The sequence below is a fragment of the Helicoverpa zea genome, chromosome 17, assembly GCF_022581195.2.
Source record: "Helicoverpa zea isolate HzStark_Cry1AcR chromosome 17, ilHelZeax1.1, whole genome shotgun sequence".
NCBI classification, from domain to species: Eukaryota; Metazoa; Arthropoda; class Insecta; order Lepidoptera; family Noctuidae; genus Helicoverpa; species Helicoverpa zea.
Window position 1 is genome coordinate 2,017,439 of NC_061468.1, and position 14,384 is coordinate 2,031,822.

Genomic DNA, 14,384 nt, shown 5'->3' on the forward strand with positions numbered 1-14,384 from the left:
TGTACTAAGTGGCCTTTTTGACGATTCAATAGGCTGTTTGTGACCTTGAGCTTGTACCATATCTAAAACATCCGAACGGTCTTTTAAAAACTGTAATAGGTCGTCTAATGTTACTTTAGCGTCTTTGCCAAATGAACCTTTTTTGTTCTCCCACTCTTTACACGTAATAGAATCTAACTTGCTAACAACCAAATAAATAATTAGAGTGTCCCAATGTTCCGTGGGTTCACCCATAATTTTTAACGATCTGAGGTTTTTTAATACTGAATCTATTAATTTTCGTAATTGAACAGGTGATTCTTTAGTAATGGTTTGTAAAGTAAAGAGCGATTTGACGTGATTATTAATTAATAACCTATTGTTATCATACCTGTTGGTCAACAACTCCCAGGCTACCTGATAATTATCTGTACTGAATTCTAACGATTTTATGACCTGTAAGGCACTACCTTTCAATGAAGACCGTAAATAATGATATTTTTGAATCGTACTAATTTCGGTTGCGTTATGGATTAAGGAAACAAATGTGTCACGATATTCTAGCCAATTTTCAAATGAACCGTCAAAGGAAGGCAACGAAATCGTCGGTAATTTAATAGGTACATTATTATTATTCTTACAGTTTTGCGAGTTATCTGATGCAACTTCTGGTTTGTTATACATGCATTTGGCCACTGACATAATTGAATAATATTGCGATTCAATTGAATCTCTGGTCTCCAACTGAGGTGACAACTCTGCCTCGTCGGAGAGCTCCTCGATTTGGGATTGAATTTCCTGGAACTCGGCGAAGATCTGCTCTGCACTAGACACGCGTAATTGAAGCTCCACGACATGTTCATCGTTTAATGACGTTTTGTCTAGGGAATTCACATATTTGCCGAAATTAGTGATTCTGCATCGCAGACTACCTCTTTTCTTAGTGAGATCACGTAAATCCAAATCTAACCCCATTTTGACGGCCCGGCAAGACAAAGAGAGTACTTACTTACCTGCAAGTATCACCAAGAATGCACTCACGATCACTGTTAATAATATAAAACGGTGTTAATACACTTCGATACCAATCCGTAATCCGTAATCCTTTCGAGCTCCACGTGTGCCGCGCGATGTCTCGTTGTAATGCTTGATAGGTTATAATCCAATATTGCGCTGGTTATGCGGTGAAGATGGACCAATGTTGAGGCGTTGAATATGTTTCTTCAATTAAAGAATTGTATTGAATTAATAAACTGTTTAATCTGCCTAAATAACAATAAAAATGTTAAATAAAAAATGAACGAAGTGGACTCGTCCGTTGTTGCCGGCGAGTAACGTGCGGGGTGGGGGTGCTCGGCGAGCCGACGCGTGACCACGGAACTCGCTACGCGATGGAGTGCGTTAACAGTGCTCGTGATCCAAGACAAACATATCAGTGGCTCCGGAAAATAGGACCTTTTGTTTTTAAGTTATTTTTTAAACCCTGATACACATATGTATTTTTATTTTAACTTTGAAATAAATAAGAAGACATGTAAAGATACCTATGTACACTTCTGCCTAATCCTTCGAATTCATCATATTTTTCAATATTGTTGCAATTAATTGGTACTTTACCTTCAGATTTGCAACATTGCAATTGAATTTTCATAAAATTACCTGCAATTTCCAATGAATTGAATGACAAATCCTATCAAGTGTTTATTCAACAGAAGCCTTTGTTGATTTCGATAATCTTTCAAAACGTCATCACAAAGTAAACCAGTTCAATCACGATCATCTTCCGGGTATTATTTCAGCAAAACAATAAATGTACTTAAGACATTTTTAAATAAACTAAAAGTGAGATTCCATCGATGTGTTGCAGTGTGACGAATGTTTCTTCTATCTCTAGCAAAAAAATCTGAAAATTTCTAAAATATCCGCGAAATTGCAAACTTTGTATTCAACACATGCCAAAAGATAACAAAAGATGAAAATTTTTGGTTTGCATTTCCGAACGTTATGAAAAAGGAAGAAAATATGTTCTTGGTTCTTGGTTTAAGGCCCTGGTTTTACTCATGGCTACTATAATACATATTTTATATTTTTGTCAAAAATCTATGCGAGAATATCAATACCTTAAATTCATCGTTAGATACTAAAATCAGACAAAACTTTCGTTCAAACTGTAGAGACCTCATAACACATTAACATAAAACTGATAAAAAAATGAAGATCGCAATAAAATAGTAAGTATTCACAATCACTAATACCTATTGAGTTCAATGTCATCACATTTACATATTTAGTTGAAAAGGTACTCATGCGCAGACATTGAATAGACAGGTGTCTGTGTATGACACTTGTAATTGAAAAGCCCCTGCAGAAGTGACGCAAATCCAACATCGTACGAGTAGCAATTAATGTCTCGTAAAATTCTTATAAGTAACCTTAATTCTCTAATGTATGTAAATCGTGGAAGGGAAAGTCGAAGGAAAGAGGGGTCGTCCTACTACATGAAGTAAATTAAAGAGAAGGTGAATGTTGTGACGTATAAGGTAGTTCAGGAGTTGGCGCTAGATAGGCGTAAATGGAAGGAGCTGCACCGACAAGAGCTGGGCTCCTAAATTGTTGATGATGAAGTATTAAACCATTGAATAGATTACCTGCACAGATTCGTACGAACCGCGGTACTGCATAATGTTATATCAAAGTTCACTTAACACCGCACAAGTCAGTCAATTAGTTAAAAAAATAATTAAAATCCAAGGTATTATCGCGTAAGTATTTTTTTAACTAAAAAATCGATGTCACTAGCGAACTATTTAAGTACATTAACTAAATAAAACATGTTGATATATCGACATTTTATTCGCAACTGATAACGTATTTTACTCGTGACTATATAATTTAACGGCACTTACAGTACACGACACACTGAAGACTAAACAATCGGCCGACAGTTGCCTCGATCGTTAACAATTTTTTCATTGAAAAGAAAATCTTGATTCCAATCATAATTTTCAGGCAGCCTAATACCTACAGCTAAATACCTGACGCTTGTAATGTGGGTACTACCATTCATCTTCATACTGATTTTTGAGCCCAAACAAACTATCGGGCGACTAAAAGTTTGCACTCCTAGTGTTATCTCGAAAATGTGCCATTTAAAAATGAGCCAAGTTCGCACCTATCTTCTCTCTCTATGACTCATGTAACATGTAAGCACGCCCTTACGGGTGTCAGTACATAGATAACTGTATGACGTTAATCTTCGATACTTTATATTGATTGTTTTCGTCATAGGAATCCTGATAATACATGCATCATGATGACAGTCAAACTAATTCTTGAAATTATTTTTACGCATATGCCTATTGTATCAAACTGGGTGTTTTCCCTGGTTTCGCAAGTATTTAGAGGGAATTGAAGAAAAAGGCACATAAGTATCTACAGGGGCCCATCTCCCAACTTACTGAATTTCATCAAATAGTTTTTTCTATTTTATAGTGCAATCTATACAAATATAAAGAATAAATATATTTTTGTTTGAACCCTAAAGGCACCGAAACTATTGCACCGATTGAAAAAAATCTTTCACTGTTGGAAAGCTACATTCTTCCCGAGTAACATAGACCATTTTGCATGTATACCTCATGTAAGTATTTGTTTTTTTCAGTATTTGATAGTTTCCTTATAATGAACTTAAATTAAACTTAATGAAATAGCTTTAGTTCTGATCATTGTTTACTTCAGTGCAGCAGTGACGTAAATAAGCTGCGCTCAGTTGTTTTTCTTAGTACTGTTTTGTTAGGTCATAGTTTTAAGTTATCTTAGCCTGTTTTTCAAGGTGTCTGTTTATGTGTATTCATAATACAGTCTTTCAGTTTGCAGACTTTGCTTTGGTAATTTTTTTGTTGGTCGATCGACTTTTATTTGCATTTTGTCGACCTCGAAACCTAGTTACTTAATTTCTTTAAAAAAGTCGTTGCAGAGAATTTATCGTTTATAATTTTCGGTAAGGAATCTGGAAGCTGACCCCAACATGATTGGGAAAAGGCTCGGAGGATGATGAATTTTCGGTAAGGATAATAACAAATAATTACAGTAGGTCGGACTAAAGCTCGCGTTAAAATATTCAACAGTTAGTTGTTAAAATATAAAAATGGTACAAACGAACAGACTGTATAAATAATAATGTAAAGATTGCACAAATTGCCAAATTCCTATAATAACTATCTACGCTCTACTTGATAATTGATAAGATATAGGGACACACACTCCCTGCATGATAATTTTTACACACGTGTACTTGATAAAATAACCATCATAATATTTCAGTACTTATCTATTAGTTTCAGAAAGATGAGTCAATGTTTATCCGAGAAATGGATTACATTTTCAAGAACCTTGTATTGTCTATCTAATCCGATAAAGTAAGTCGAAAAGTTCAGCTGAACTCAATAAATTAGAGGACATAAATCTTATTGTTTTCCTAATATAAATTCAAATGTCGCCTTCGATTTTTCATTGTTTCCATCATCAGATTCTGATCTGACACAAAAAATAAATAAAAAATAAACAAAACATATTTCGACGAAATAAGCACCTTTTTGGGAAATCGGTTAATTTTCTAATTCGTCGTTATTTTTTTGTTTCGTCTACATATTATTTTCTAACAAAAACTGTTCTATCACTTGAAGGTAAAAGCCCTAGTATCCCCACGTCATAGAGTATGTTGATTATAATGTACTAAAGGGATTCCCATAAAATACAATAACATATAAACTTTTACAAACATACCTCTTTCCTCATATTGACTGTTATTGAAGCAATTCTCTTGATTTCTTGCACACTCGTGCGCAACGGGGACGCTGGCATTTTTACACTTTTTAGTTGTATTGAAATTGATTTTAAATTGAAGTTCAATTGTTTACACTAGTTTTTAACTGTTTACACTGATTTAATTCTCAATCAATTCAATTAAAGTCACTAATTTGATAAAATGAACACTTAATATTTGACGATGTTTTTTTTGTAAATTATAAAAATTTGTTTAAATTAAACTGTCAATGAATCCGCACTGTTAAACAGTTAATAATTAACTGAACGTTGTACGTGACAGCACTTAGTAGTTGCCACAAAAGATGAGTAAGTTTAAGGAAAACCCTGCCTGTAACACAATACGTCATAATACCCCAGTAAATGTATTAATTAATATTAAAATTACACTTTTTTATTGAGAACTTAACAGTCACTTTAGTTCCGTAAGTAAACTGACCTACATTTGAGTGCAAGTCAACTGTAAGTCGGTTGGAGCGTCATATAATGACGATTTTTGGTTAAAGGTGAGTCCCCAATACTGGCAGTCATGAGTCATTTAATGCGGTTGTTACTGAAAAATTGTGAAGATTTCAAAGTGCAAAATACAAGGCTGTTTCCATTGGCATATCCATGGACATTTAAGTATCATCATCGTTATACCGCCAATTGCCGTCCACTGCTGAACGTATGTCCTCCCGAACAAACGCCCACCATCCGGGTCTTACATATGTAGTAATGATTAGTAAAAATATACAACATGTAACTTAATTAACGCACATCCTGAAATTAGTTTATTCAGAATCGTTTACTGAATCGATTTATATCATTTTTAATATAGGTAATTTTTTATCCCAAAAATAATTAAAACTACGGAAATTATTGTCATATTAACCCTGTACAGTCAAAACAAATTCAAATAGACCGTAACTCAAAGTAATAAGACTTCGTGTATTGTCGGCTTTTTCCGTAGTTTCGTTATGTTGTGTCGAGTCGAGCGGCGCGCGGCGCGATATTTGCGTGCGTAGTAATATGACCAAAAAGTTCTTCAAGAATTGGTATAACTAATTTAGTAAATAACAATGCATATACATGTTAAATTAAAAATTCAGTGTGTGTATTATGATTATAACATAATATTCTAATTGGCGTGTTTGAGGGTGTGCGTTAATTACGTTACATGTTGTATAAATATTCATCTAAGTTAGGTTACACGAAGGCTCGAATTCTTATAGAAAGAGTGTGTTACCTAGGTACCTAAGTACATATTTGTCTCTCATCATCAGAATGAGATAAACTCCATTCGTCTATGTTTATGCACCATTTCATCTAAATCTTTAAGAAAATAAAATATAATGAAAATAATACTTGAAGAAATAACTACTTAATTGGTTAAATTAACTTTAAGTTTAACACGATGAAGTAGTTTATAGTTATCGACACGGATATTGAGCCCTGACCTTCACCTGCGCAAAAGCGATTTATTGGTTTATTGCCTTACTAGCTTTTGCCCGCGACTTCGTTCGCGTGGAATAGTAACTTCCGGCAGATTTTTGGTTTTACCCACATAGTTCCCGATCTCGCGGGATTTTTGAGAAGTTCCCGCTCCCGCAGGATTTTTGGGATAAAAACTATCCTATGTCCTTTCTCGAGTTCCAAACTATGTCTGTACCAAATTTCATCCAAATCGGTTCAGTAGTTTAGGCGTGACGGAAAGACAGATAGACAGAGTTATTATCGCATTTTTAGCATGGGTAGTTTTGCCCGCGACTTCGTCCGTAAATTTACTTTAAGCAGAAAGTTTTTAACCCACTGCAAAAAAAGGAGGAGGTTCTCAATTTGACCGTATTTTTTTATGTATATTAAGGCATATCAGTTATAGACCGATTTGAGAAATTCTTTTGTGTTTGAAAGAGTAAAGTGTCAGTGTGGTCCCATATAAATTTGATCAGTCTGAAATGTGGAAGATATCCCAGGGAACTCTTCAAAAATCAACAGAATGAGCTCTGCGTTTCAATTTAAGAGATGTATACTCACTTAGGGCATTAAAGCCGTTATTGCCGATCGAAAAAGGCGAAAATGTTATTTTTCCCTTATTTTCCCATCATTCTACTGATTTGTCATTTCAGTTCAAAAGGAAAAAAAGACTGTTTCTCCCATTGGCAAATTTTCTATTATTTTAGGCTTTACAGATTATGAATGTTTCGTGTAATGACACCATTGCGCGATTAACGCCATCTATCTACGGAGCATAGGAACAGCTCGACATTTGACCAATAGATGGCACTGTATGTCCGTAATAAATTTTATTTTTTATTTTTATTTTTTGTAATAAAAACTATCCTATGTCCTTTCTCAAGTTTCAAACTATGTCTGTACCAAATTTCACACAAATCGGTTCAGTAGTTTAGGCGTGAAATGAAGAAAAGACAGACAGACAGACAGACAGAAAGACACTTTCGCATTTATAATATTAGTTTGGATGTGTACAGTGCGCAAAGCGATCTCCACTCTTCCGCCGAGAGCCCAATATCCGTGCCGGTAACTATACCTACCTACTACCACGTACCTACACATTTTTGCCTATTACTTATTATTTAAATTGTAAATCAAATAGTCAGCCAAATTATTTTGCCTATACCTACTACAGGGTTTTACCTAGTTAGAAAAATAAAGCAATATTTTATTTGTTACATGGACATAGTCACATAGACACATAATTAAGCGCCAAATAGGTATGGACTTAAACTATTGTTTCATGACTCAATTGTAGGGGAAAAATTAATTGTAAGCAATTAATTGATGTGGTTTCATTTATCAGTACATGACACATTGATCCATCTCATTAGAAGTGTGTAGTGTAGGTACCAATGCCTATTACTAAGTTATAAATATTTACCTATATGTATGCTGTCGATGTATGTATTTATGTTTTCTTATTCTTTTTTTAACATATTTTATTATTCTCAAAATAATATTGTAAAATTTAAATTACAAGTTTACAGTAAATAAACGATAAATGGCGATAACTAACTTGAAGAACCTAATACCATAGGTACTAAGTAGGTACGAAAAAACATGTAATGTGCTGACTTAAATAATAGCATGTACTTAACACTTATTTTAAAATATCAATTAATATTCCCAAATTCTTTTATATAGCGTCAACAATTTTGTAAACATGTCTATTTGTCACCAAAACTAATTTAACAAGTTACATGTAAAACATAAAACCAAGATGGCTTACAAATACGACACGTAACTTACACCTTCATACAAAACACAACAAATTAATTAAAACATTTCACAACAGGCCCCACAGGCTTGAAAGCCGTCAAGCAACAAATAGAATATAAATAAATCACTATAGTTTATCTTAGATCATTAGTCGGAACACCTAGCCCTCGACAAATAGATTCTATATATTACTTCACCCCTTTAGGCTTTGTGCACACTGACTAAATTGTTTTGTAAGTACAAAGTAATCTGTAAAACAAAATTGTAAATTAACTAACTATAAATTAATTTTTTTAAATATACTATGATCAACTACGGAAGATGGGCATTCGGGTAACTTTGCGGTGAGTATATAATTTAAAATGTGGAAAGACTTGTTACATAAAACTAACACTGAAAACACGGCACCCGTCATAAAATATTTTGGTAGTTGGTTGTTGTAATACTAGAGCTCTGTATTTTTTCACATTTTCTTTTATTGAACCTGCCTTTAATTTTGGTAATATTTTTAAGACCTCATAAATTAATTCGCCATGGAATACAAGTTAAATTTTCCCAATTAATAAAAAACTAAATTATCAGACGTAAAATAGCACAAAAGTAATAGTAATCACCACTTCAAAACGGTGATTATTAGCCACTATGTAAACAACCTTAGCTACAATAAATAAACGGGTGGTGATAAATAAAGGCTCTCTTCGCGCACCCGGTCACAGGTCGACTGGTTATCTGTTATATCTACCAGTGAGTGTTATAATGCTAGATAGAACTAAGAAATGATTAAGAAATCGTGTCGCAAAATAGCATGTAAAATAAATAGATATCTAAGGCTGACACGTCTAAGATTATAAGTTAAACATACCTGTTTTAAATTAAATCTACTTCTGGGGCTACATGGGTAGTCTTATTTATAGACGGTCTTACCTTTGGTGTATGCAAAAACAAATTAAATATATTTATTTTCTACTACACTATTATTAAAAGGCAAAAGTTTAGTTAGCTTTTTAATAATTCTTGTTATTCCAATGTATATTATGAATACTTTCCGATAATTTTAAATATAAAACCCTATAAAGACTTTATAATTACATTTCACGACACCTAAAATATATTTAAAGTTTACAAAAAAAAAACAAATCAATTACATTGTTGGTTCCCTATCTCATAATATCGTAAGCGCCGGCGCATAACTCAAGATGCGTCGGATAATCGAAGCGCACGAGTGATAGCTTTACCGTCAGTTAACGCGATAAATAACTTTATTGTTTACGCACTATTTATAACTTCATAGTTATAAACATTTCACTTATGATTGGCGCGTTTCGTTTTGTGGAAGCTTTTAACCTTTTCCCTCTGTATCTTTATCTTCGTGTAGGGTGAAGTGACATACTTAATTATTTCCTTTCGGTTTCAATTTTTTTTTTTCAATAGCGCTGTCTAAAATTTATTTTACGATTTTGATACATACCTATTTATTTCAAAATTTTCAAACTAGTTTAGGTATTTGATGACAAACGCACTCATTATGAAAAGAGTCCTTTGCTCAACAGTGGGATGGTAAATAAGGGAAGGTACATCTATATCCCTTATCATAATGGCCGAGTATAAAAAGTCAGAAAATAAAAGAACTGTTGAAAACTTTGTTCGATGGTAACTTACATTAAAAGCGTTTCGTAGATTTGATAAGAAAACAAAACAATGGCGATTATAATGTTTTCTCCGAATTCCTTACTGTTTATTGTTTTGCTTTTTTATCAATTAACACACAAAGTAATTTTGTATAACAACAAACAATTTGAAAACAGCGCCATCTGTCGTCGAGTAGAAGAAGTAATAAAATTTATTTTTTTCTTTTCAGGAACCTGAGTTGTGAATGGTGAGGTGGGCTGTGAATAATTAACTCGCAGGTCACGCTGTCACAAGGTTGGTGTTAAAGCTTAAAGTCCTAGGTTTAATTCCCAAGTTTTAGTATTTGTTTCATAGACAAGCTCATGCACCTGATCAAGAGCAATACCCAACAATAATATAATAGTTTATTTTGATTTTGTGTCACCACTCCATCATAGTTGTCTCAAAAGGGCTTCAGCATACTGGCTTCGGTCCCACGTTCGCCTTCCAAAAATCCAGGATAAGGTAAGGAGTAGGTCTGGTAGAGACAAACAATATAATAATCGTTTTCACGATTATTTAGGAACTTCACATTTGTGATTATTATTTGCCAATAACAGTTATTTCCATTGCCTAGGTTAACATAACATACAATTAAATCAAGCGCATAGAATCTGCACCCGGATCCCACTTCTTTCAAACTATTTGTTTTAGTTAAAACATCTGGGTTTCGTTGTTCTAGCTAGACTAAAACAATGTTATTTTTTATTTAAACTTTTGCGGCTATTACGAGAAAAATACACGGATCTTGTTATTTACGTAATTATTTCTTGGATTCGATTTTTATTAAGAATATCGATGAAACAGCGTTAATCGGATACTTGTGAAGGATAATAGGTAAGTGAATGTTTGCTTATGAGTCAATAGTGGCTGAAATTGGGGGTTTTGTGGGTCTTGTGGTAAGTAACAATGAAGTACCTAACCGGAAAGATATTGAATTCATTTCCTTATAATTTTTATACTTTTTGATTCTTTTTTATATCCGGGAATCGCAGAATTTTCTATTGATTTTTATAACTGCTGCTGTTTCAGGATTTCATAATCCTCACCATAATTACTGTCTTGCATACTTGCTGCTGAACGTAGGCCTTCCCCAGAAAGCGTTAACGGTCGGTGCACTAATTTCATTGCTTAGTTTAAAATAAAAGCTTCTAAGGGGATGAAAATACTTACTAAACATATTTGTACCCATGTAAGTACATAACACTGTAAGATAAATATCGTAACGCCAGTAATACATTATCTCAGACTTATCATTTATGATTCATCTCCAATAATAAACAAACAATAAAAATATCACATGTTCACGTAACCACTTGTAAACCAGATGTCAACTTAATCCGTATCATTTTCATCTCGAAACTTAATCTATGGTATTACCATACCTAATTAGTGCTTACTTACATCAATTTAAAACTATTAATTTAATTACCTTTAAGTGATGTTCACGTGGATCTAATATAGTCTTGTGTCTAGATTATCTAGGATTCTAGGTTATACCTGCCTTGTCTTATGAACTGAGAGCTGTTAAAAACTATAAGATGACTCATCAACGAGGCATGGAATCTGCAAATTCTACTATCCACACACAAGGATAAGGGAGGAGGATGATGATCCCGAACTACCTAGCTTAAATATATTAATGTATACTTTCATCGTGTCAACAAATAATATTAATATTTTATCGTCAGAATGAACTTTAGATGAAAAAAAAAGATTCACTTTCAGGAATAATTAAACGGAATATTGATGCAGTTTCTTATAAGTCATTCTAAAGCTGCAGGAAAAGGGTAGTGTCCAAGGTCGAAATAATGAAATAATATTTAGTCCGCTTTTTAGATAATCAAAAAATATTGGATACGTATTTTTTCTTTTTTTAATTAAACATAAAATGACAAAGATAATACACTTCAAAAATTAGGAGTGGGGGCCTTTTACGTCACAGTGTCCTGAAAATTGTAGCAACTTGTGACGTCACACTCAACTTTAACACGCTATATCTTAACAAGTTCTGATCCAATTTAAAAAAGAAAAAATACGTATCGCTTAATTTTGGACAATCTACAAGACGGACTAATTATTATTTTTTAGGAAACTAGCCTAATGTAACCTACTGAAAACAGTCCACTTGGACCAGACCAGACGAACATGTAGGTAATTGTAATAAGTGAAAGTCACAGATGCCTTTACATTATACGGTTTTGAGCTCATTGCTTCCTTAACTTGTCTTTAGAAATTATTGAATAACTCCTTCAGTGAATCCATTCGATTATGCGGACAAATACTCGCCTAAACTGAAATGAATGTTTTGTCGAAAGTGCATTTCAGTACCTAGTACTAAAACATCATACATTTCCAGGTCTCAATTGTGCAAAATTAGGTTTAATTTATTTCGTCTCGTGCTAATGTGTGAATGGGTAATACGATGCTAATCTGTCATTCTGGAGCATAGAGACCAAATTGGTCACAACCAAATTATTTGGCGCTTCGGTTTATTTACATCACTTTACTTACCAGTTACCTACACACTAAAATTGGAATGAAAATGAATTTTGGTGCAGTTTAGAAACATTTGTCTTGCCCTTTATCAGGCCCGCCGTAAGCGGGCGTGCAGCGCGTGCACCGCACGCGGGCGGCACGTCCTAGGGGGCGGCAAATCGAGCGACCTATCACGTAATATTAAAAAAATACAATATCTTTTTACCAATTATTTGATTTCAATATTTCCGAACACAGCAATAGCGCTAAGAATATAACTTACACTGCCGGTATCAGTTACATCTGTTGATCATTTTCAAAATTAAAAATTATTAAAAAAGATTTAAGATCAACCATTACCGTAGCGTGGGGGGAGAGAGCAGGGGGGCAAATGCCCTGAGCGGCACTAATTAGGGGGCGGCAAAATTAACCCATACGGCACAATTAAACTATAATTACCTAATAAACATATTTTTACTAAAAATAGATGAGTAGATTAGCAATAAAATTGTAGAAAAAGTCGCCCTCGCTTTGGTCGTCCCCTATCAATTTTGACGGGTTCATCCTTTGCATCCCCAAAAAAATTCGCGCTCGCTGCGCTCGCAATCAGTATCGATTTTAGGGTAGGGCGTGGTTGGGATACGGCCCAGGGCGCCGGATATAAGGGGCGCCGCAGGCGCCCCCAACCAATCCTTGATCAGAATGTTACTCCTATTTTTGTTTTAAATTTCATCAAAGATTGCAACTTACAAGAACTGTACCCAAATGAATGGATAGCATCAGGGCCATCTTAACCTATGGTGCAGCGTGCGCGAATAACCCGGGCGCCGCGGGCTCAGGGGCGCCGAAGCGAATTTGTGTTTAATTCCGCGTTAAATTTGAGAAATTCTCGAAGAAACACTAATTTTATGTCCCAAAACTCAAAAATTTTCGCGCTCGCTTCGCTCGCGGTTTCCTTACTTAAACGCTTCAATTTTTTATCACATATAGCTACTTTTAATGTCCCAATACTCAAAAAAATTCGCGCTCCCTTCGCTTGCGGCTTCTTCACTTCACAGTCGCTTTTTATTATATATGTTTAGGACTTTTAGTGATCCAAAACTCAAACATTTTCGGGCTTCCTTCACTTTACAGTTGTTTTTATTTTTCAAGATTTTTTTAGTCTACCCTAACAAACCTAACTACCTACCTACCTACCTACCTACTTTAAGTCCCAAAATTTTAATACATAGGCGCCATCATCAACAAAGAGTTATGTACGTTTGGGCAAAATTTTAAGTAATTTTTGTTTTGAGTTCTAAAATATAACAAAAATTTCGCAATCAGAAGACATGTTCCAGTGTTTTGGCATTCATCAACCAGCAATAACTTATGTACGATTGGGCTACATTTTACGTAATTTTTGCTTCGACTTGTTAACTATAAAAAAAAATATTCGCGCTCGCTTCGCTCGCGCAATCGGTAACTACATGCGTCTCTGTTTTTCGTATGGGTTTGAATTGCGGTTGTAGGGCGCCGTAGAAATCTCGCCTAGGGCGCTGGTAGAGTAAAAACCGGCACTGATCGCAATTTATCTTTGTTTAATTGTTGAGGCATTCAATTCTGAAAAATCATTTTTCGCTCACGTCCGTTATAGCTTTTTGTTCACTTTGGCTTTTTATGATATGTTTACTTCATGAAAACTCTAAGGAAAAAATCGCGCTCGCTTCGCTCGCGGCTTCATGTACATTTGCACTTCATTTCTGTGCATATCTTACTTTTTGACTTTGCTTTGTTAATTTACAGTGGTTTTTATTTGTTTTGTGTCCTTAGACTAAAAAAAATTCGCACTCGCTTCGCTCGCGCTTCCTTACATATGAACTATGTCTCATGCGTTGACTTTTTCAACGGGAAACCCACCAAAAACCATTAATAACATATTTTACTGAAATTAAACATTGCTACAGATATTTAAGTTCGTTAGTTTAAGTTACCCATAATCTGTTCTAAGCACTTTGATATGTATATGTTACCGTAAGATTACAAACATCGTTAGATTACAATCTATCTCGAGAGATTGTAAACTGTCGAATTATTGTGAACCGTAACATCTGATTGCAATTTAACGCATTATTTTTCGCTATATTATAATCTATCGATGAGAAATTGTCAAATTGTCAACTGTCCGAAAGCTCTCTCTGATTGGTCAGTCTTTTTGTAAGATCGACCAATCACGACCA

At 34.3% G+C, this 14,384-nt stretch overlaps 1 protein-coding gene across 3 annotated transcripts in view; it reads right to left on the reverse strand.

Annotated features, from left to right (window-relative positions):
* The window catches only part of LOC124638262 (phospholipid phosphatase 2-like), a 47,637-nt gene that overhangs the window by 25,167 nt on the left and 8,086 nt on the right, over positions 1 to 14,384 (reverse strand). Inside the window, exon 1 of one of the 3 annotated variants that reach the window (XM_047175192.1) lies at positions 4,765 to 4,848. The exons of 1 other annotated variant lie outside the window; for it this stretch is intronic. In XM_047175192.1, coding sequence (XP_047031148.1) covers positions 4,765 to 4,842 — 78 coding nt within the window. In that variant the 5' untranslated portion in view covers positions 4,843 to 4,848. Of the gene's footprint in view, positions 1 to 2,627; positions 2,804 to 4,764; positions 4,849 to 14,384 lie in introns of those variants that run through there. One more of the 3 variants, XM_047175193.1, reaches the window with a different exon arrangement.